General features: G+C 40.7%; 1 protein-coding gene across 1 annotated transcript in view; it reads right to left on the bottom strand.

The window, feature by feature from the left end:
• The window catches only part of bltp3a (bridge-like lipid transfer protein family member 3A), a 76,969-nt gene that overhangs the window by 45,623 nt on the left and 12,272 nt on the right, over positions 1 to 19,074 (bottom strand). Inside the window, exons 3-9 of the mRNA XM_080762687.1 lie at positions 14,771 to 14,809; positions 12,743 to 12,834; positions 9,847 to 10,036; positions 8,085 to 8,225; positions 4,312 to 4,482; positions 2,185 to 2,368; positions 871 to 957 (exon numbers count right to left, since the gene is read on the bottom strand). Of these exons, the coding sequence (XP_080618813.1) occupies positions 871 to 957; positions 2,185 to 2,368; positions 4,312 to 4,482; positions 8,085 to 8,225; positions 9,847 to 10,036; positions 12,743 to 12,834; positions 14,771 to 14,809 (904 nt within the window). The remainder of the gene's footprint in view (positions 1 to 870; positions 958 to 2,184; positions 2,369 to 4,311; positions 4,483 to 8,084; positions 8,226 to 9,846; positions 10,037 to 12,742; positions 12,835 to 14,770; positions 14,810 to 19,074) is intronic.

Below are 19,074 nucleotides of genomic sequence, written 5' to 3'. Positions count from 1 at the left end.
AACCCCACCAATGAGACACAGACACAGACCAATTATACCAAAATAATAATAAAATGACTGCTCCTTTATAAGGTGCAATAGAGCGCCGCAGTCCCGCCCCCTTTCAGAAAGCGAGTGGCCCAGGAAGTGGAAGCCCCATGCATTCTCCCATCGGCACTTTTAATATAATTTATTTAAAGACGGTTACGCCGCGGACAAAGCCAATTCGGATCGTGACGAATCATGACAATGAACACAATATTTTGGGACGATCAAATCATTAGAAAGAAGAAAAGAAAGTCAGGAGACAACACTATTTGTTTTGTTTTTCGTCTTATAAATTATTTGATCGGCCCAAAATATTGTGTTCATTGTCATGATTCGTCACGATCCGAATTGGCTTTGTCCGCGGCGTAACCGTCTTTAAATAAATTATATTAAAAGTGCCGATGGGAGAATGCATGGGGCTTCCACTTCCTGGGCCACTCGCTTTTCTGAAAGGGGGCGGGACTGCGGCGCTCTATTGTAACTACATGTTGTACCCGGCGATTCAAACGCCAACGTCTTTACTGTGAGATTATCTTTTCTAAGTTCCAGACAGGTGTGCCTGTAAGACCTCTTTCTTTGATCTGATATCAAAGATCCCTTTCTGTACTGAGCGAGTGCCAACATTTATCCCGTTGAGCGGAAAACCTATTTGGGTGGAGGATTACAATTTAGGCATTTAGCAGACGCTCTTAATCCAGAGCGACAAGTAAGCAAGCAGGAACAATACAAGGTAATACATCAAATGCAGTATAGAAATATGGTAGTCATCAAGAATCATAAGCAAGCTAAGAACCTAAGAATCTAACAGTATTTTCTTTATTGAATTATTCATTCTAGACTCACCAGGTCTGTGGGTCGGATAGTAGTCGAAGCCCAGCTTCCTGAAGGTCAGCTGCATGGCCCCCTGGGAGTTCGGAGGGGGAGAGGCTTCTAGGAAGTCCAAAAACGTTACAAATATTAGTAAATCTACAGTTCAAAAGCTTTCATAGAGGGGGAGAGGCTTCTAGGAAGTCCAATAACGTTACAAATATTAGTAAGTCTACGGTTCAAAAGCTTTCATAGAGGAGGGGGAGAGGCTTCTAGGAAGTCCAATAACGTTATAAATATTAGTAAGTCTACGGTTCAAAAGCTTTCATAGATCACAACTGATGGATTACACACACCACAGAGCCGTCTGTGTGTAAACAAATAAATGTTAACCCATTTAGGCCTGGGAACGATTCTGCAAATGTCTTCTAAATCCTGACTGTTTTCTTGAAAAAGCAGTTTTTCTATGTCAGTCGTTCTCAAACACTTTCATGTTTCACTTTTCACGATTCTTCAAAAATAGCAGACCTACAAGCTCGTCGTAGCGCGCCACTCGGTGGCTATGAGCTTGTAGATCTGCTATTTTTCAATAGCTAGAGAATAACATTATGCTAACACCAAAAGGGGTTCCCACCCAAAATGGGATAAATAAAGAATATAAAAAACAGCATATTGCAGCAGTAAATATACTTTTTTTGCAATTCAGTAACAGTTTTTTACAGAGCACACACATTTGTTCATGTTTTATCACTAAACATAACAGTAAAATTCATTATTCATTATTCCATAGTACATCTGCGTATCCACATTTGAGAAACACTGATATACAGTAGAGGACAATAGATATTTATTTGATTTAGTGTAGTTTATTTCAATCATTGCGACGCTCTATAGAGCGCCGCAGTCCCTCCCCCTTTCAGAAAAGCGAGTGGCCCAGGAAATGAAACCCCAATGCATTCTCCCATCGGCACTTCTAATATAATTTATTTAAAGACGGTTACGCCGCGGACAAAGCCAACTCGGATCGTGACGAATCATGACAATGAACACAATATTTTGGGCCGATCAAATCATTAGAAAGAAGAAAAGAAAGTCAGGAGACAACACTATTTGTTTTGTTTTTCGTCTTATAAATTATTTGATCGGCCCAAAACATTGTGTTCATTGTCATGATTCGTCACGATCCGAGTTGGCTTTGTCCGCGGCGTAACCGTCTTTAAATAAATTATATTAGAAGTGCCGATGGGAGAATGCATTGGGGTTTCATTTCCTGGGCCACTCGCTTTTCTGAAAGGGGGCGGGACTGCGGCGCTCTATAGAGGAGCTCCCACTACAGATGTGCACACTAACCCGTGTCCTCGGAGGAGCTGTCGTTGCAGATGTGCAGGTCCAGGCGGGAGATGAAGGTGTGATACGAAGACTCCTTGACGTCGTACAGGTCAAAGTACTGACTCAGGTTGCTGGGGTTGGCGCCGGAGACGCTGGAGGCGGAGTCTGACCACAGGGTGTGGACGCCGGGCGACGGGGGAGACGTCTGCAAACACAACACACTACACGGTCACTACAGGTCACTACAGGTTGCTAGGGTTAGCGGTGGAGGAGACGTCTGCAAACACAACACACTACAGGTCACTACACGGTCACTACAGGTCACTATAGGTTGCTAGGGTTAGCGGTGGAGGAGACGTCTGCAAACACAACACACTACATGGTCACTACAGGTCACTACATGGTCACTACAGGTTGCTAGGGTTAGCGCTGGAGGGTGCCGTGTCATTAGTCAGAAGGTTCATTGTTCCGAAATTACTATCCCTTTCTCTAACCCTAACCTAAACCTAACTGCAAGCACGGGAGCAAACCTAAACCTAACCGCAAGCACGGCAGCAAACCTAAACCTAACCGCAAGCACGGGAGCAGGGCATGTTCGGACTAACGGGACTTCGGATCTATGGGCAGTTTCTGCGCTGGAGCCGGTGGAGTGTTTTAAGCGTTACGTTATACTTTAGCTATTAAAAAATAGCAGACCTACAAGCTCGTAGCGCGCCACTCGGTGGCGCGCTACGAGCTTGTAGATCTGCTATTTTTGAAAAGCTGTGAAAATGTGGCGCAAATCTTTGAATATATATTCTTTCAGAGGGAACGTTTTTAACTCAAATCTTTGCTTCTGGGGGGGAGGTCCCTGGAACAACATATTTTCAGTTGGGGGTCGGTGGCCAATTACATTTTTTTGGGGTCCTTGACATGAAATATTGAGCACCACTGATACTGTCAGGAGTTGGGAGGCATTTTTTTAAATATCGATGTCAGGGCCTAAATGGGTTTTAAAGGGTTAAGCAGAACGTGGTATATCTAGGAATATCTGGTATATCTCTGGCCGAGACATGATCCATTCTAGATGATGTCAGCCACCCACTGCACACAGCACTTTACTCTCAGAAGAGCACATTCAACGGAGCAAAGAGCAAATAACAGCGTTATATCCCAGACATGTACTGTAGCACAAAGAGACTTAGGAACTCCTTTATCCCAGGGGCCATCAGACTGCACAATGAAGCACTGGGGCCGTGGGGGGAGACTTAGGAACTCCTTTATCCCAGGGGCCATTAGACTGCACTATGAAGCACTGGGGCCGTGGGGGGAGACTTAGGAACTCCTTTATCCCAGGGGCCATTAGACTGCACTATGAAGCACTGGGGCCGTGGGGGGAGACTTAGGAACTCCTTTATCCCAGGGGCCATCAGACTGCACAATGAAGCACTGGGGCCGTGGGGTTGGTCAGCTAATCCGTTTGTATTTTATATTGTTACAGTTGTTGTTTTCTTAACTTAGGCCTGTTTTTTAATTTATAGCTATAGCTTTTTTGTGTCTGCCCTGAGACTGGGAGGTCGGGGTTCGATACCAAAGACTCTAAAAATGGATCCCAGTGCCTCCCTGCTTGACACTCAGTCCCTGTGACATACTAGCGTCATGTCCAGGGGGTGTACTTGTACATCAAGCTGCCTCCTGCCCCTATGGGCCTCATGGCTCGACAAAGCTACTTATAGCTTTTTTTTTACTGCATTCTATTTTTCATTTTTCACAGATGTAATGTATTCTTTATATGTTCATCATGCTTTTTTTTTTGTGGCCCTTGAGGAAAATTAATTGGGGAACCCTGATGTACTATGTGTACAATGTAAACTCTTCATTTCCATATTCTAGCCATTCAGTTGCACAAAAAAATGCGACCCCCCCCCCCCCCCCTATCCTAGACCAGCTTGCTGTACAAGCTGGTAAAAAAGAGCTACCTGTATATAGAAACAGGGCGACCCTGTTACTGAGCAAACAATCTACACTTTTGTTTTAACCAAAGCAATACCACACATACACAGCACCTTTAAAGCTTATGACCTTTAAGCTTCTATAATAACGTGTGTTGTACCGTCAGGGAGTCGTGGGTCATGTATATAATAATAATAATAATAATGTGTGTTTTACCGTCATGGAGTCGTGGGTCATGTTCTTCCTCTGCTGAGCAGACTTCTCCATGCCTTCGCTCAGGGACTTGGCGTAGTGGACGATGGCTTTGAGCTGAGAGTCGGTCAGCACCCACAGCAGGTCGTCCAGAATGAAGAGCAGCTTGGAGGCCAGGACGTGACAGTCCTTCACCTAAAACACATGGAAATACTAGTTTATATACTGTACACACACTACACAACCACTGATTAGAATGATATTACAGTCCTTTACCTAAAACACATGGAAATACTAGTTTATATTATACACACTACACTACCACTGATTAGAATGATATTACAGTCCTTTACCTAAAACACATGGAAATACTAGTTTATATTATACACACTACACAACCACTGATTAGAATGATATTACAGTACTTCACCTAAAACACATGGAAATACTAGTTTATACACACACACACACTACACAACCACTGATTAGAATGATATTACAGTCCTTCACCTAAACACATGGAAATACTAGTTTATATTATACACACTACACAACCACTGATTAGAATGATATTACAGTCCTTCACCTAAAACACATGGAAATACTAGTTTATATTATACACACACTACACAACCACTGATTAGAATGATATTACAGTCCTTTACCTAAAACACATGGAAATACTAGTTTATATTATACACACACTACACAACCACTGATTAGAATGATATTACAGTCCTTTACCTAAAACACATGGAAATACTAGTTTATATTATACACACACTACACAACCACTGATTAGAATGATATTACAGTCCTTTACCTAAAACACATGGAAATACTAGTTTATATTATACACACACTACACAACCACTGATTAGAATGATATTACAGTCCTTCACCTAAAACACATGGAAATACTAGTTTATATTATACACACACTACACAACCACTGATTAGAATGATATTACAGTCCTTCACCTGAACACATGGAAATACTAGTTTATATTATACACACACTACACAACCACTGATTAGAATGACATTACAGTCCTTCACCAAAACACACGACCACTAGTAGTCATAATTATACACACTTACAATAGAGCAGTGGTTCTAAAATATCTTCACACCAAGGTCCCCCAAACTGATATGGATGGGAGACCATTGTTAAAATATTGAAGATATTGTATTCCATGAGATTCCACATATCATCCATCCATCCATCCATCCATCAAACTTAATAACTAGCTTAACAACTCTTTTCTTTCCACTTCTGCACTGTAACTGTATCAATACACTATATACTTATTTTATTTTATTATTGGATTTTATTTATAACGCACTTTACATTCGCAAGAATCTCAAAGTGCTACAGCAGTGAATAAAAGCAAAAGAAACAACACACCATTAAAAACATCTAAAAGAACAGGAACATTTAAAACATAAAGGGCAAGGCTATAAAAATGCTTTGGTAAAAAAAGGAAAGTTTTGAGTCCTCTCTTAAAAGCGTCTACCGACTGTGGGGCTCTCAGGTGGGCGGGGAGAGCGTTCCACAGTTCTTTTAGTTTCCTTTGTTTGAATCCAAATCTGTGTAAATAACTCCATTATCTGTATTCTCTTGTGCAGCTCTGCTGTTAAGTTTCCAAGTTCCATAAGCAGCATATTGGAAGATTGATATGGCGAGTGAGTGCAGTAGTTTCACCAAATAAACGAGAGTTTATTGCTGGGATAAAGAAAGGTCGATAACAAAGTAGATTTTCTCCTGATTTGTCTCGCTAAAACAAGCCATTTTAGTATGAATATCTGGAAAATATTGTATGCCTTGTGATGATTGGGTCCAGTATTTAGTTCAGTGACCATGGAGTTAAGGAATGGTTCATAAGCTGTGTTCACGTTCACTCTCCCATTGGAAATGAATAATAATCCTTATAATAATTCAGCGAATGTCTGAATGTCTGTCTGAATGTCCCTGACAGCGCTTTATCTCAACATTGGCTGGCCCAATCACTCCCACTTTTCACACAGGCATGGACCATAATTATATGGAGGTCTTAATGGAGCCCTTTTTCCCATTTGACACATTAATGATTTATAATGAATTTATTAGTGGATTAAAAAAATGCAAAAAAGGGTATTGTACTGTCAATATCACATGAATATGAATGCAAAGTAGCGGTCCATGTGTGGACAGGCTACCTGTCGCCGTTGTGCATGGTGAGATGTGTGCAAACCGTGTAGTTTATCAGGAGAAGAATACCAAAGGATGCAACATTTCTCAGTGAATTAAAAACACACCGGGCGCAGTACCCCCCCACGGCCACAAGAGGGGGGCAAATATCTCACAACGGGTAAGGGCTAGTAATAATAATAAGGAATGGTTCATAAACTGTGTTCACGTTCACTCTCCCGTTGGAAATGAATACACTCCAACATTCTTCCCGTCTCCTAGTAATGTGTCCGCCCACTTCACACAGATACAGGAAGTAAAGCAAAGTTGGACCCTCATGCTATTTTCCTCTTGGGTTTCACTTCTCAGTAAACAGTACTTTCAATACTGTCAACACAGCATCCTTACTGTATTTAAATGGTAACCGCCATGGCCCAGGGCAGCCCATACATTATAGACCATGATCGGAGACATTGCATACACTTGACTACACTTGCTTACAATTAATCACCATTCAGCTGGCTTGAGCGTTGAGTCAAGTTGTGCATTGTATGTTTTATCATTGATTATGTGAAATGCACTGCTAAAGTGCTACTACTACTACTACTACTCATGGTTTTAAATGTTAAATGTTTATTTATTGAACTTAAGTTGAATTGATTGTGTGGGTCAACTCTCCCCTCTGCAGTGGGCTAAACAAACAAGAATAAATGTTGTCTTTATTACTTAATGTTTGGACTATATTATATGTATCATAACCATTTCTCAATAGATACAGGCCTATCACCCATGTTGTACTGAACATTTGTGTGTAAAATACCCCCACAAAATGTGAAAGTACCGAAATAGGTATCGTTTTTTGGTACCGTACAGATCCCCAGGTACCGAGTACTGTACCGTATCGATTCAAAGGTGAAAGGTACCTGTCCCTAGTGATGTGTACCATCAGTCTTACCCTGCGTTTCAGTGTGATGTGGATGCGTCCCTAGTGAATAGTGATGTGTACCATCAGTCTTACCCTGCGTTTCAGTGTGATGTGGATGTGTCCCTGGTGAATAGTGATGTGTACCATCAGTCTTACCCTGCGTTTCAGTGTGATGCGGATGCGTCCCTAGTCTCTTACCCTGCGTTTCAGTGTGATGCGGATGCGTCCCTAGTGAATAGTGATGTGTACCATCAGTCTTACCCTGCGTTTCAGTGCGATGCGGATGCGTCCCTAGTGAATAGTGATGTGTACCATCAGTCTTACCCTGCGTTTCAGTGCGATGCGGATGCGTCCCTAGTGAATAGTGATGTGTACCATCAGTCTTACCCTGCGTTTCAGTGCGATGCGGATGCGTCCCTGGTGAATAGTGATGTGTACCATCAGTCTTACCCTGCGTTTCAGTGCGATGCGGATGCGTCCCTAGTGAATAGTGATGTGTACCATCAGTCTTACCCTGCGTTTCAGTGCGATGCGGATGCGTCCCTGGTGAATAGTGATGTGTACCATCAGTCTTACCCTGCGTTTCAGTGCGATGCGGATGCGTCCCTAGTGAATAGTGATGTGTACCATCAGTCTTACCCTGCGTTTCAGTGCGATGCGGATGCGTCCCTGGTGAATAGTGATGTGTACCATCAGTCTTACCCTGCGTTTCAGTGCGATGCGGATGCGTCCCTGGTTGGTGATGAGACGCAGTGGCGTGCTTCCCAGGTCGGCGTCGTCACTCTCTATGGCGTCCGCCTCGATCCTTAAACTCTGCCAGTTGATCTCCTTGAAGGTCAACACCTGCACGGGGAGAGGAAGGACCCGTGTTGATTTGGACAGCCATTTCTTATTTGGTTTTTAGTCATAGTCTTTTATTTTTATTTTGACAGGGGGGAGTTTCCCTTTAGTCATAGTCTTGACTAAAATGCCATTTAGTTTTAGTTATATTTTAGTAATCTGGAAATGTTTTAGTTTGGGTTTTAGTTGACTAAATATCATACGATTTTAGTTGACTAAATCTACAGTTGATTTTGTCAACACCCGAGCGTGACCAAACATAAAATGTCTTGTCCTTTAGGTCTTCTTCTCCACTAGTCCCTCCCTAGCATGTTAGTCAAGTTTTTTATTTGTTGAATAATTTAACATATTTAGTCTTAGTCATCATATAGCTTATAGTTCTTATTTAGTTTTCGACGAACACGTTTCGTCATAGTTTTAGTGGACAAAAAAAAAGACACTGGGAGAGACCAAGTTGTATAGCATTATAACTGCATTGATTGAGACTGTGCGTGGCTGCGTGGACACAAGGTTTGCATGTACTGTAGGACAATAGGTCTTATGTTAGTGGGTAGCCAGTGAAATAGAATAGAATACAACATGTAGAATAATTGCATAACCAGGTGGGGCATGTATTCACAAGACATTATCACTTGCGTGGTCCCTGAACTTCCGTGTTGGCCTCAAGGGATTATTATGTAATAATTGTGACAGGCCAAATGGCATGGTCGGATAAGGCACACACGCACGGTCGCACACGCGCACGCTCTTAAGATGACACGATTATTAGTACGCCAAGGCAAAATGCTTTGGTTCAAACAGCTGTCATCTGGTTTTTCAAACGAGAGCTTTTCTCCATGAACTGGATCATGAAATGTCTTTAACAGAGAGGGGGTTTGGACATGGTGAATGTTGGGTCTCTCATTAAATAAATCACTTTATATTATCAGCACATGACAGCAACTCTTTGATGTTAACATCATAGCGTAGAAGAAAGCACAAATTCGATGTATTTATTCTTGTACGTTATACTTGTGGAGTTTATTAATTAAGAGAAGCTGTTAATGCCACCACTTATTCTTTCTCAACTCCAGTATTTAAATAACGCTTCTGTGAAAAAAAACAATAAACTAAGTTTATTTTAAAAAAGCACATGTACAGCTGCAATAGGCTCTATGCACGTGGCAGCCATATTGGAAAGAAATTTGGCATCTTCCTTCCTTCCTTCACAGGTGTTACCAATGATACTAACGGAGGCTCTGTGCTCCATTCTGGTCGAACAGAGTCAGGGTGCTGATATTCATTTATAAACACTCTATGCTACACCAGTGGGTCTAAATCGTGGTCCAGGGACCCTCATGGTTTCTCGAGGGGGTTCCAAATGGCCCCTTTACGGGTGTGTAACTGAGTGTGCAAATGGAACCAATTATTGGACATGTAAGGGGCATTTCATATGAAGACTTTACTACAACCCATAAATTGTCACTCTGTACTATGGACGAGTTGTGCCCTTTTTAGCAGATTAGCTATTTTCACCAGAATGTGAAAGACAAAGTTTGCGTGGTGAAATGAAAACCAGCATTATTCTGTGTTGCGTGCGTGGCGTGCGTGGTGTGGCGTGCGTGCATGTGTGCGTGCCGTTTACCTCTCCTCTCTTGGGGTCCGTGACGCGGGTGAAGCGCAGGTCACTTTTCTGCCACTTGGGGTTGAGGCTGTTCCCCTGGAGCTGCCAGAGCTCAAAGGAGGCGTGGAAGGCCCGGGCCTGGACCTTAATGGTGATGGTGTTGATCACCACGGACATGCCCTCCACCACCTTCTCCGCAAAGCCGTACTCGCTGCCAAACGCATGAAGCACAGGCGGACGACACTCAGTGACAGATAATAATAAGATGGAAACCTCCCGTTTTTCAACAGGCTCCATGCAGAGCAGACATACTGGAAATAAATTGGGCCTCTTTCTTTTGACCTGAGATCAGATTAGATAAAAAATGTCTTCTACATCCTGACAGTTTTCTGAAAAAGCTATGTTTCTGTGTCAGTGGTTCTTCGATTTTTCAAAAGCTAAAGCAAAGCATAATGCTAACACCAAAAGGGGTTCCCGCCCAGAATGGGTTCAAACAGATCAGTCAGGGTGGTTCAGAGAGTGTGCAAATGGAACCAAATGGACCCGTTAGGTGCCTATTTGGTTCCATTTGTACCGTCTTCGAGTTATGGGGGTCCTTGAAATAAGATTAACAAAACTAAATTAACTAAAGTAAATTAACTTAATGGAACAGAGTCTTAATTAGTATAAATGTTAAGACCTGTGAAGGAAGTAATAAAGAGGCCCAATGTCTTTCCAATATGCATGCATATTTTATCCTGCACGATTTCTTTCTCCCGATTGGGTGAAAATTGTATCCTGAACTGAAAAGGGTATTTTATATTCATTACAGAGCTGTGGAGACGACGGGCTGTTACTAAACAGACTCTCTGTAGACATAATTACAGTGTTAATATAGAGCTATTGAACACAAATGTGTGATGCATTGTGTGCTTGTAGATCGGCCATTTCTGGTGCGCAACACTCTGTAGCACGACAAGTTTATTTGCAGGAGTATTACGTTAGTATTACGTTAATATTATGGAGGGCCCGCTTTATTTTGAGCAGGGATATGTAGGGATTTGTTGTTTTTAACAACAACAACAACAACAACAACTAAATGATCACTATGCTCAGTGAATAATCGTGATGAGTAACCGTGATCACAATATTGGTCAAAAAATAATCGTGATAATACATTTGGCCATAAACATAAACATGCAGCCCTATTAGAGAAGCTATTTTTACAGCATTTTACAACATGCAACTAAACCAACTGGAGATTTAGTTTACTAAAAATCTAATGCTATTATTTAGTCCACTAAAACTAAAACATTTCAGATTAGATGACTAAAATTTGACTAGAACTACTATTGTATTCAATAAAACGAAATCAACATTTGCTGTCAAATGTACAGTAACACTGGTCAAGCAGTCGCCGCCTCAAATCGTGCTGACGTGACATTCAGAGCTTTGATGGACTGGACCCTCCGAAATGAGCTGCAACGCAGAAAAGGTAAAACCGCTCTTCGTTTTGAAGCTGTAATGCTGTTTGTTTGAGTTAGAATTATTATTAGCCTGTCAGCAATAAGGCTCTTAGTGTGTCTGTCAAGGTCTTGTGACAAAGACAAACTGAAAGAAAGGCTTCAGGGTCACAACTCTGCCGGGTTATTTTTACCTCTGAATCCTGTCATTCCTGTCAGGCAAGGCAATGCATTGTTCTTAACCACTTAACCCATTGACGCCTGGTGCAATGTATACGTTGTTCTACCCTTGATGCCGGCCGCGCTCTCTGTGTCTTATCCACTAAGACATCTTCAATACCCTTACTTTAAAATCCCCAAAATCTCCAATGTGGTTGGGCGGAGGTCTTTCTCCTACAAAGCTCCATTCGATTGGAACAACCTCCCTCTAGATCTTAGATCCATCTCATCATATAGTAGCTTCAGGACCTCCTTACATTCACATCTAGACTCAACTTGTCTTTGCTTCTAACCTGACTGTAACCTTTTATGACCCTGAAATATTTGCGCTGTGACCTTATCTACACTGTGTATTATGTGGTGGTTGGTGATTTAGGTGGAAGATGGTGAGCAAGCTATTTGTGTATATATGTATGTATTTGTTTATCTGTTTGTATCTGTGTACTGCATATTTTGTGTATTTGTGTACAGTATGCTTTTCTGTATTTTGTTTTTTATGGGTCCCTCTTGAAAATGAGATGCTGCATCTCAAGGGGCTGTCCCTTCAATAAAAATCTGAAATCTGAAATCTTATCCGCTATTGCTATACATGTAGCAACGTAACTATTTCAGAAACCTTAGGTCAGGCCCTAGAAGGCGTTCCCAGATTGGGCCTCAGGCATCAATGGGTTAAGCCCCAGCAATTCATAATCATGGGGAATACTTTGAGCAGAAAATAGCTCACAACTGGTCGCAACACGCTGCGTTGTGAGCTTGTAGATCACCTATTTAAAAACAGGACCACTTCACCTATTCTCAGCCTTATCTTCATATTATCACGAATGCTCACAATAAGATCATGGCACCAATTCTGTCAACTCACTCTGTCTGTGACTCACTCTGTGACTCACTCTGTGACTCACTCTGTGACTCACTCTGTGTCTCAGAGGAGGGCTGTGGACAGTTTAGAAATCTGCCTATCATCGTTAGGCAGGTTTGGTCATTTCAAACGAGATTTTTTTAAACTTTTGTTTTATTAATCCATGCTTTTTTGGGGGGGAATTTCCTTTTGGATTCACTTTTTCTTTTGTTCGGTTTGGATAGCACTGCGAGACACGGATTTTGGAGTCATACAGAACTATTATGGAACAATAGGAGCGTGCGTGCGGGCGTGCACGAGATGCTGGACATTGGGTTGGATTAATTTCATACAGAACTATATTACATAATAGGAGCGTGCGTGTGCGTGGGTGCAATGTCCCTTTAAGCAGGCTCACCTCTGGCCTGCTGAGGTAGCGATGGGGGAGGGGCCGTTGGGTGGGCGTGGCTCTTCACACGTCCTCATCTCCACCTCCACCTTGTCCAGGTACTGGAACAGAGTACATAGTTTAGTCTAAAGCCCACCCATCTGACCACTTAACATGGCAGCCATTGGCTACCGTGTTAAACACCATGTGTATTTGATACTTGTCCCGAGGAGTGAGATTTTTATTTTCTCCTATTCTTACTTTAATTGTAACAACTGGTGTGTTTAGCTACTAGCTTGCACTAAAGAATATTGTCGTTTATTTTGCACCTGTGAGCTTGTGACAGTAACGTCATGTTGAAGTCGAGTGGAATATTAAAAGACAGCGCAGTGTGTTTAACCACATGAACCCTTAATAAGTGTCCATATTCTGGGATGAAATAGCAGATCTACAAGCTCACAATGTCACACGTCCACTTGCATGTTGACTCACTTAACTGAAATCTTAGTTCAAACGCTTATATCTCGGGTTTCTTTTCCAAAAGAGAACATATTACTCCAGTTTTGGCTTCACTGCACTGGCTTCCGGTTGTTTTTAGGATTGATTTTAAAATTATTTTACTTGTGTATAAAGCTCTCAATGGTCTCGCACCTTCCTACCTACATGACTGCCTGCCTAAATATGTCCCAAACCGCCCCCTAAGGTCTTCCACTGCTGGCCTGCTCGCTAACAAAAAAATACGGGGAAGCAGCTTTTTGCTTCTACGGGCCGACGGCATGGAACAAGCTCCCACTGTACCTTCGTCAGCCAGCCTCTGTAGACATTTTTTAAAGCACAGCTCAAGACCCACTTCTACAACATTGCTTTTAATTGATCTTTTATTTTTTGTTATTCATGTCCTCACTGTATTGCATTACTGCTTATTTTTTAATGTTGTTGCCTTGCTTTTCTTTTTTTTTCTCCATTGCTCTGTAAAGCACTTTGAGCTGCATTTCATGTCATGAAAGGTGCTATACAAATAAAGTTTTATTATTATTATTATTAAGATTGTGTTTATGATCAAAACGTCGATGTTCACGAATCATTAAAAAAAAAGTGTCACTTAGTCGCGATTACAAAATTCATGCCTCGGATGGATGGTACAAACTTCCGGTTCAAGACCCAAGGTATTTTTTTTGCCCCTTCAATAAGCCACAGGTCCTGACAGTACATTATGGCAATGACTGGACAGACCGGTAATTCTTGGCAGTAAATGCTAAGTGGTTAAGAACTGTTGATGTAGAGAGAGAGGGGCAGTTGGGAGTGGAGAACAGACATGACATTTTAAAACAGACTTTTTGTGCCTGGAAAGTCCTTCCGAATTATGCCTTTTTTCCTCACTTTAATAATGTTTGAAAATTATATTAATTTTCGTTTTGAAACTCGTTAATTTTGGAACTTTTGTTACTCTTCAAATTAGAGTATGTAAAAATTGTCTTTTGCTTAGATTTGTCTTAGTTTTGTTAAAACCTATGTTTGCCTAGCCTCGGTCCCAGGCTTACTTATCTGCGAAAAGAAAAGCCTGGTCACAACCTAAGGCAGAGAAGCTATCGGCGGTTGTATCCTCCGGAACAGCCGTCAAATGTATTTCCCCCGGATACGATGTATTCCCGACCAATCACAACACTTGTTTCATTCGCGGAGAATGTAAACTGATTTGTAAAGCATCAACGATTTCACTTCCGCTAAAATCCCGCAACTTGCGCTGATAGTCTTTTCAGCTTAGGTTTTGCCCAGGGTGATGTTTGCCTGGATGTGTTACTACTTTCTATTTGAAACCAAAGTTTTGTTACTTTTTTTTCTTCAAAAAGGGTAGGCAAAATAAGCCTGGGCTTCAGCCTACACCTTTTCGGTGCCACTTGTATAAGTGGACTCTAATGTATGCATGTATTTTTTAATTTTTCAAATAGACCGAAATAAAGATTTACTACTACTACTACTGGGTGAAACAGTGTATCCTTACCAAGCAGACATGACATTTTAAAACAGAACTGGGTGAAACAGGGTATACATCCTTACCAAGCAGATGGGGCTCGTTTTCAACTTGGTCCATTGTATCTGCAAACGAGACGAAGACAGGAGAAGAGCACGGGTGAAATCAGTGAATCAAACCACAGACAGACAGACAGACAGACAGAGCCATACCTCAGCGTTCTACCACAGCAGACCTCACGCTGTCACTTAATTAGGAGCACCGCATGCTGGCTGCCCACCAGAACGAACGTCCATGATGATGTTTACCCCGAAATGAATAGGAAAGCTTTAATAGTGCAGTCTGAATGATAAGTAGCAGCTAAATAAAGACACTGTAATTGTCTCTTATTGTAGGCTGCTACACAACTGCTAGATTCTATTATGGAGTAGTCTATAACTCACATCTACTGGTATAAAAAAAAGCATCTTTGCCAGCAATTAAAATCATTCGATTTGACCATTTTATCATATTATCCAACAGTTCGAGTCGGTTCTGTAATCTGGGAACAAAGTGGATCTCCGGGCGAATGATAAAAATGTCAAAAGTAATCGAAACGGCCAGGCGGTGGCGTAACCGTCTGGGCACCCGACTGTTAATCCAGTCGCAGTGTGGGCCGCGGGTTCGACTCCCGAGCCCGACACGGCCTTTACTGCATGTCTTCCCCCCCCCATCTCTCTCCCGTTTCCTGTCTGTCCCTTCAAAAATTTATAATAATAAAAGGCGTAAGCCGCAAAAGAATCTTAAAAAAGAAAAAAAAGTAATCAGAACATTTTTGTTTAAATGTTTAAATGCACAGGACATTTAATATTTAATAACTATACATACAAAGTAATTTAACAACAGCTGAAATAGACATTCTAAAAGTTTACATTGCGTTGCATCGCAGCACGTTGTGAGCTTGTAGATTTATCCAGTTCCACTATTAATTAAAACTCAAATTTTCACTTCCAAGTTGCACTGCTGCTGATCCGACCAACATTCCCATACATGGAGCTCCCTGATGTCATCAGTGTAATAATGAATTGCATTTTCACATAGCGCTTTTCCCAAGTGCTCAAAGCGCTTCACAACGGTTCATTCATTCATACATTGGGAGGTGAAGCGGCGAACAGTCGACGCCAGCGGTCCTCACTTCCCACATTCACACACCAATGGTGGCGAGCTCACACCGACCAACCCACTGGAGGCAATGTAGGGTTCAGTGTCGTCTAGCCCAAGGACACTTCGACATGTGGACAGGAGGAGGAGCCGGGATTCGAACCGCCGACCCATGGATCATTGGACGACCTGCTCTACCTCCTGAGCCACAGCCGCCCCCATATGGTATAATGCCCATATACAGTTATTATTAGTATATGGGCATGGTTATGTCTGATCCATTAGCCAATTTAAATATATAGCAGTGGTTTTCAACATCTTTCATGTCAGGGCTTATTATCTACACTGTATGGGGCATTTAGGCCACAGACTACAATTTGATGAGATTTAGCCTCTCAGACGCCAAAACTAAAGAATATTTTGTCGGCGAATACATTTCTATGCTGTTGTTGGTACCATACGAGAGATGAAAATACCGGTAACAATTATTTCACATTCTCTAATTGTGGGCTCGCTACAGCGAGCACACACTAGTTATTGCCAGCCTATGTTTATTTATTTATTCTTTATTCCGCCGTTTTTTTGACACCCTACTACTTCCACATACTTTATGCTAGAAATTTAGTTCAAACTTCAAACTGTTCAGCTCTTTGAAGTGATTGTGGCTTGTATTTTTATTTTTACAAAGTTTTATACTTTTTATACTTTTTAACTTTTAAACTTTTTTTTACATCCTTTATAATGAGAGTCGATGGAAGAAAGGTCCCATTTTTCACAGTTAACTTTTTTGAGCTCTTATTACTCCGTCATACTTTCACTTTGAAACTTCATTCAAACTTTATAATGTTCATCTATCTTTGAACTTTCATTGGTGAAAAATTTGTTTTGAAAAAGTTTATACTTATTAATATATTTAACTTTATTTATAGTTTTTCCCTCCCATTGACAATGTATGGGATTTATCTCTAAATCAACCTCACTTTTGCAGCCTCATTACTCTGGCATACTTTGTCGTAGAAACGTGATTTAAACTTTAGAACGCTCACACGACTCTGGACTTTTTCGTGGTTCAAACCGTATTCGAATACGTTAAACGGTTTTTCCGAAATCGCAGTTCAATCGCAGGCCGTTTCGGCTAATTAGTGCCATCTTAGAGTGCGGGGCCTCTTTGACTAGAGTGTGGAAACTGAAATTCTTTCCTTGAAAATTTACCAAACAAATTGTCGTCCCGGCCAAAGTATTCATTTTACACGCATGTTCTTTTGTCATTTTGTAGCCACACATGTCCTCTTTCACACAATGTGACCACCAAAGCACAGAGACATACAGAATGTGAACTACGGCCTTTTAAGTGACACAAAAACAGTCAATCTGCTCATTGACCTCCATTGTATAATTCTTACGAGGAAATTATCGCGCTGACAATTCTTAACTCGCTCTTATAACCACATTTTCAATCGTACCAACACCACAATCGCACATGGTGTACCTCAATATCTCAGGCCACTCACAGCGAAAAAAATATTTGCATTCGACTTTTACTTTTTGCGATAGAGCAATTTGTTCGGGGCATAGTTTCCCCCCATTCACGGCCATTATAATCTCCCAGTCATAGTACTGGCATAGAACTTGGAAGTCTTTTACGTCCACAGCTGAGACATATAAGGGCTTAATTACAGGGCTGACATTAAAGTTACAAGATCTCAATGAGTTGCTCTGCGATACCTTGTGAGCTTGTAGGTCTGCTATTTGTGCAATTGGCTGGCCTTTACACAGCTCTCGCAAGAGCACGCACACACGCACACACGCACACACACACCCTGTCTTCCTATTGGCTGGCCTTTACACAGCTCTCGCAAGTGCACGCACGCACGCACGCAAAAAAATGAAAAAAAGTATTTTTTCCAAAAAAAGTATTTTTTCCAAAAAAAGTATTTTTTCCAAAAAAAGTATTTTTTTCCAAAAAAAAGTATTTTTTCCAAAAAAAAGTATTTTTTCCAAAAAAAAGTATTTTTTCCAAAAAAAGTATTTTTTTTAAAAAAAGTATTATTTTGAAAAAAACGTATTATTTTGAAAAAAAGTATTTTTTTGAAAAAAAAGTAATTTTTTGAAAAAAATGTAATTTTTTGAAAAAAATGTAATTTTTTGAAAAAAATGAAAACTTAAAAAAAAAAAAACTTTAACCTCTTTTTTTTTTACTTAAAAGAAAAAACTTGAATTTTTTTAATAAAGATTTTTTTTTTTAAACTTTTAAACTTTTAAAAACACTTCTACAGCTTCCACATACTTTATTCCGCTTTATGCAGTTATTTATGCTTAAACTATAGTTTTTCCAAATGTTCATACTTTTTTTTAACTTTTACTTCAGCTTTAATACATTTTCTACTTTTGTTTACAATATGCTACAGTCCCGAAATTTTGATTATGGATTTAGACCACCAATGGGAACACTATTACTCCGGTCCCCGAGTTTCAAACTTGACACGGCAAAAACTTTATACATTGCAATTTATGCGAGCCCACGCAGTTTCTACAGGAACTGCCTTTCTAGTTTGTGTAGACATCTTGTAAATTTGTAATGCAGATGTTTAACAAAAATGTAGCGCTTGAGAGTGTGAAACTTTCATTTTACGCTCTCAAGAGTTAAATATCTACGTATGAGGGTCCATTTGGTTGAAAACCACAGATACAGTATATAGGATATGATATTGTCAGTTAGAATTATGGGGTTATGGGGTTTCTGCCAGACAGCAACGACTGATGCATTGGAATGTATGTTTATTTTTCGACATGGAAACCATTATGATTATGATTATGGAAAAATAATTGCGATTATAGGCGATTATGTAATAATCCTGAGAGGCCCATTTAATGAGGCAATGAACATGGCCAATCAGTGGTATTTGAGCCTTTGCTGTAACTGTAACAGCCGTGACTTGTTCAAGCAGATGATCAGCTGACAAGAGAAAACACAGAATGCACATGATGGGTCAATGCAAGCCGGTCCACAACTCTGTCGGTATTTTTATTTCTATCTATTATTACATTGCTGTTGTTTTTATATTGTATCTTTAAAAATGCTTTCTACTGTATAGGCCAGCTGGCTGTAAGTTCTTGATTTGCTATGGTGCATCCATTTAAATGTGTTCCATCTTCCTGTGAATTTGTTGTACAGCACTTTGTGACTTTGTCCAGAAAAGTGCTATATAAATAAAGTTATTATTATTATTATTATTGATGGACGTCATTG

The sequence above is a fragment of the Protomyctophum bolini genome (genome assembly GCF_963924005.1).
Source record: "Protomyctophum bolini genome assembly, chromosome: 5".
Classification (NCBI taxonomy): Eukaryota; Metazoa; Chordata; class Actinopteri; order Myctophiformes; family Myctophidae; genus Protomyctophum; species Protomyctophum bolini.
This window is presented reverse-complemented; position numbering and strand designations above follow the sequence as displayed.